We start from the raw sequence: 5429 nt of genomic DNA on the forward strand, positions 1-5429 counted from the left end.
AAATCGCACTCCACGGTCCACGAAAAGACCTCAGGGTTTGACGGGTCAAAGAGTCTGACTTGGCAGACAGGCCTAAGCGCAAGTATACGTTGGTATAATTAAACTGTGCCATATGCATGTAATGCCACGTAGGATTTTAAAGTAATATGGAGCGCACGCGAGAGAAAATTGTTGTTATTTTGCGAAGCAACGATTTTATAAATTAAAATTTAGAACTATAAGATTACTCATGTATCATTATATGAGTTGTTTTTATCATGCAACTAACAATATTTATTTGTCTATACATAAATTAAAGAGTTATATATATATATATATATGATGTTTTTACTTTCATCATCTTTGACGTGTAACTCTGACTATTATTTTTTATTAAAATATAGTTATAATATCTAATAAAAATATAATAATATAGAATTATTTTTTAAGATGAATCTGTACTTACGATTTTTATATTTCTAATTAAATATTTTTGATCATATTAACGGTCAAAGTTTTAAAAATATAACCGAATTTTAATTAAAACATTAAGTAGTTATAACATAGAGTTATCTCTCAAGTCATCTTAATATTACCTAACCCTGACAGCCTGACATGGCTCGCGGAGCCAACATGTGCGCAGATTCCTAAAATCAACCACCACCTAATCAGGCATCAGAAAGGCCGACCGCAGATGCTAGAGCGGGGGAATTTGATGGGCGGCGACAGCTGTGACCCGGCACGCAACCAAGAACCACCGGAGCAGACGAATTAAAAAGGCCAAGGCAACAAAGGAACACATGAGGTTGAGGCGGAGAGGGAGGCGGACGGTAGTGGCGAACTGGAAATCCATGCGCCCTGTTGGTGTCATGCTGATGCGTCGCGGTTTAGTACTGCTACTACTCTACTCTGTCAGTTGACCTCAACCCGCCAGCCTGCACGCTGCTTCTCCTTTCTTTTTCTCTCTCTCATCTTCCCTCCCATTTTTACCGTTTTTACACTCTACCGCGCCATTTCTTTGACCGCCGCCCAGCCCGTTTCTCTTTCGCCCCCCCCCCCCTACTTGCTGATCTAGCCATTAATGCCACACCTGCTGCATCCACCACTTTCCTCTCCTTTTTACTCCCATCTCTCTCTCTCTCTCTCTCTCTGAACGCTCGCATACCTCGATGAAGTGTGCGATTTGGTCTGAATGAGACTTGGTTCTCGGTTTTCTGTTCTTATTGTTCCAGGTTCTTTGCTTGAGCGATGAGTGGAAGGAGGCCCTATTCCTATTGCAGAAAGAGGTAAGCTTTAACTGTCGTCTCTCTCATGTGATGGGATTGGGATCAAGAGAGAATTTTGGGCCTTTTTGCCTCTTCAATTTTTCGTTTGGACTCTAGAATCCTGCCTCCTGCTCTCATCCAAAGTAAGGGGGAAACCGGAGAAATCTTGTTTGTATATCTATCTCTGGGGAATAGTTCAGGAGCAGGAATTGCGCGTAGTTGGGGTTAGTTTGCAGGACTCTACATTTGTTTATACACAAGATTTGAGCCGCTACATGGTGTTTAAGTGCCTCATTCGTGTTCTGCAGGGAGAAAACTTCATCGACACCTGTTGCTGATGCGCGTTAGGGGATCTGTGCTGATAATATACACCTGAATCTCACAAGGTTGACCGAATCGACTGCTGAGCCTGACAGCACCATGGGTTCCGGTGATTTGAGCTCAGAAATGAAGAGGACGGTTCTTGGCCTGACACTCTGGGTCTGGATCGCAATCGGTGTGGTCGCCCTTCTTGTCGCCATCCTGCTGATGATATGCATTTGGGTGGCGTCACGCCGGAGGACAAAGAGAACCATGGACAATTTGAGGCAGACACAGATCCCCATCTACTCCAAGGAGATCCCTGTCGACCGGGTTGGCGGGCGCAGCCTTGCGCAGACAATGCATGAGCGTGAGCAGCCTAGCTTCCCGTCGCAGGATAAGTACGCGAACCGGGAGCTGGGGACGACGCTGGGGAATTTGGCACTGAGCAAGTCCTCGGATCACGATAACATGAGCCAGGGGAGCTCTGTTTGCAATGTCGATCGTGCTGGCAGCGTGCACTCTGGTGAAGATGGGAGCTCAGGGCCTCGGAGGAAACCAAACTCTCCTGCTGCATTCGTGTCAGCGTCGCCCCTGGTTGGCCTTCCTGAGTTCTCTCATCTCGGTTGGGGACACTGGTTTACTCTACGTGATCTTGAGCTTGCTACCAACCGTTTCTCAAAGGAGAATGTGCTTGGAGAGGGTGGCTATGGAGTTGTGTACCGTGGGTGTCTAGTGAATGGAACTGAAGTTGCTATCAAGAAGATCTTTAACAACATGTAAGCTTATGCTCCGCCTGTGGCTACTGCTCAGATCTTTGTAATTCTTTTGTTCCAATCAAACTAGCAAGCTAATAAATTTGCACCTGTCAATTATCGCTGGGTTTGCAGGGGGCAAGCAGAGAAGGAATTCAGAGTGGAGGTTGAGGCTATTGGCCATGTCCGACACAAGAATCTAGTTCGGTTGTTGGGATACTGTGTTGAGGGGGTAAACAGGTATGTGAAACTGCCAGGCATGTTTCACTTGTTCAATTATTTTTTTCGGTGACGTTTTTATTTTAGTAAGAGTCTGTAAATGCTTCCACTAGGCTAATCTAAGTACGATGTTAAGCGTTGTAAGGACTAGTTGAAAATTACCCCTATTGAGTCACAGGAATGAGCTACAACTTATATTCCTGTACAATATTAGCACCTGCCAAGTAAATGTTTTGAGCAAAAGTTCTGCATTTTCTGTTTCTGGAAACTAACAGCAAAGTTTAAACAATACTTCTTTGCTAGTGTCCATCTGGTTGTACTGAATGGTATAAAGTCAACTGGTCGTCCATTAGATTGTTGTAGGTCTTCTACCATTTACCAATTGCAATCTAAAATGTAACAATTATGTGATACCAATTTTCGGTCTACATAAAGTCACAAAATAATGAAGAATGATGCTGTCATTGCAGTGTTGCAACTCAGTTGTATAGGGCTAGTATGGCAGGCTAGGGAACATAATGACGCAATATGTCAGCACCCAATTTACTGAAAGTCGATTCTTAGTGTAATCTGTAATATTTCACTCTTTTGGCAGAAGCTTGTATAACTTGTGTAGAAAGTTGTTGTTTATCCCCTTATACGCCACAGAAATGTTATAACAGTATTTCTTTTTAATAGGATGCTTGTGTATGAGTTTGTGAACAATGGTAACTTAGAGCAGTGGCTTCATGGAGCTATGCGTCAGCGTGGTGTTTTTAGCTGGGAAAATCGCATGAAGGTTGTAATAGGCACTGCAAAAGCGTAAGTTTCATCAGTTACCTACTACAATTTTTCGATATTTGTATTTATAATTATCTAAATTATTTCAACTTTTGTTTGGTCAATAATGATGGTTGCAGACTTGCTTACCTTCATGAAGCTATAGAACCAAAAGTTGTACACCGAGACATAAAATCAAGCAACATATTGATTGATGATGAATTTAACGGCAAGGTCTCTGACTTCGGATTGGCTAAGATGTTGGGATCAGATAAAAGCCACATTACTACTAGAGTGATGGGAACATTTGGGTATTCTGTTTTCTTATTGACCCATACTTGTTCATTATTCAGTCTGTTTTGCACTGTTTCTTCGCCATTATTTGAGGAGTTTAACCTTCCTCGTTCATTTTTCTTGCTTTAGATATGTTGCACCTGAATATGCTAATACTGGGATGTTAAATGAAAAGAGCGACGTTTATAGTTTCGGTGTCCTCTTATTAGAAACTGTGACAGGAAGGGATCCTGTTGACTACAGCCGATCTGCCAATGAGGTACATGATTAGAATATATTTACTTTTATTCCTTGTTTGCATCCTATCCATTCAGATTTTGCATCATCTATTTTGTTATATTGCCAAAAAAAAAATTAAAGAGTAAATTTCACAAACTTACAACTATTTATACCTTTGTAATGTAAAACTACAACTTCTGAGATTTATTTCACAAAACTACAACTACTTGTGCCTTTAGTAACGTAAAACTAAAACTTTTTAGTTTGGCCATCCGTCAGCCACACATTACTCGTTTTCCCTATTATGCTAAAAATGTGTAGCTGACGGCTAGGATCAAGCCAAAAAAGTTGCAGTTTTGCGTTACTAAGGACACAAGTAGTTGTAGTCTTATAAAATATATCTCAAAAGTTGTAGTTTTGCGTTACAAAGGTATAAATAGTTATAGGTTTGTGAAATTTCCATTGTTCCAGTAGAATAACTTCTAAACTGTATCAAGGTCTGGTAGTGGAGTCCTCCTAAACATTTCCATTGTTTTGACATTTTCTAAAACCATTAAGCTTCTGTCTTCCTGTTGCAACAGTATATAATCTGTGCTTCACAAAAGGATCTATAGATTTACTCATTCAGATGATAACCCACCCTTTCCTTAGGTCAATCTTGTTGAGTGGCTCAAAGTGATGGTGGCCGGTAGGAGAGCAGAGGAAGTGGCTGATCCAAGCTTAGAGGTTAGACCAAGTATCAGGGCTCTTAAGCGGGCTCTTTTGGTGGCACTAAGGTGTGTCGATCCAGACTCTGAAAAGAGGCCTAAGATGGGCCAGGTTGTTAGGATGCTTGAGTCCGAAGAAGTTCCATTCCGGGAGGTATTGATTGAAAACCTACCTCAATGTATACTATAAGTTAACCATTTGCTTAATGCATCTCCTCTTTGTTAAAGGATCGGAGAAACCGAAGGAGTCGCACGGGAAGCATGGATATCGAGTCTATTGCGGAGGGTTCGAATTCGGCCGAGTTTGGAAAGAAGGTAGAAAGGACTGGCAGCTCGACATCGGACCGATCTCAACCCTGAGGCCTACAGATGTATGCTATGCCATGAACAGTCTGAGAAATGATAATCACCAAGGTGATTGCTGCCCTGATAGGAGGTGTTGGTAGGTAATGGAGGCAAGACAAGCCCATATATCGGTACCTAAATTTTAGGTCTAGTATCAGATCGAGTAGAAGCATTCTTGGATGAAGAATCTCCTGGTCTCTTGTTATTTGTATAGGTTTTATGTTAGTGCCTGGGAATTCCTTGGGTCGAGTGTTTGACAATTGGTCGATTCTTTTGGTTCTTGCATTGCTACCCTCTTAATTATGGTTCCTGTCTCTCTGTTTCTGCAATTCTGGACGTGAGGGTGTGTGCTACTGCTTGTCATCATTTCGCCGGTTGATCAGCGGCCTGCCTGATGTCATTGTGTGAGTTGAGTTCATTGGCACGACCGCCAGCGCCTACATGTTTTGTTTGGCAACATATGTTGATTTCACTGATTTCTGAAGAGGCTTGAGAACGAATTGTTTATATTTCCTTTCGATATGTTGAATAGGCTAAAGAAAAGGTTGATTAAGGTCTTTCCACTTGTTGAAGTAGGTTCTGTAAAT

The 5429-nt window shown here is 41.8% G+C and overlaps 1 protein-coding gene across 1 annotated transcript; it reads left to right on the forward strand.

Annotated features, from left to right (window-relative positions):
- Positions 1-774: 774 nt before the first annotated feature.
- LOC133908314 (probable receptor-like protein kinase At2g42960) lies at positions 775-5171 on the forward strand. The gene is made up of 8 exons (XM_062350304.1): positions 775-1265; positions 1553-2323; positions 2435-2539; positions 3197-3319; positions 3418-3588; positions 3701-3830; positions 4442-4651; positions 4726-5171. Exons 2-8 carry the CDS (start codon positions 1665-1667, stop codon positions 4855-4857), a joined length of 1530 nt encoding a protein of 509 aa, XP_062206288.1. The 5' UTR covers positions 775-1265; positions 1553-1664; the 3' UTR covers positions 4858-5171.
- Positions 5172-5429: the final 258 nt, after the last annotated feature.

This window comes from Phragmites australis, chromosome 2, assembly GCF_958298935.1.
Source record: "Phragmites australis chromosome 2, lpPhrAust1.1, whole genome shotgun sequence".
NCBI classification, from domain to species: domain Eukaryota; kingdom Viridiplantae; phylum Streptophyta; class Magnoliopsida; order Poales; family Poaceae; genus Phragmites; species Phragmites australis.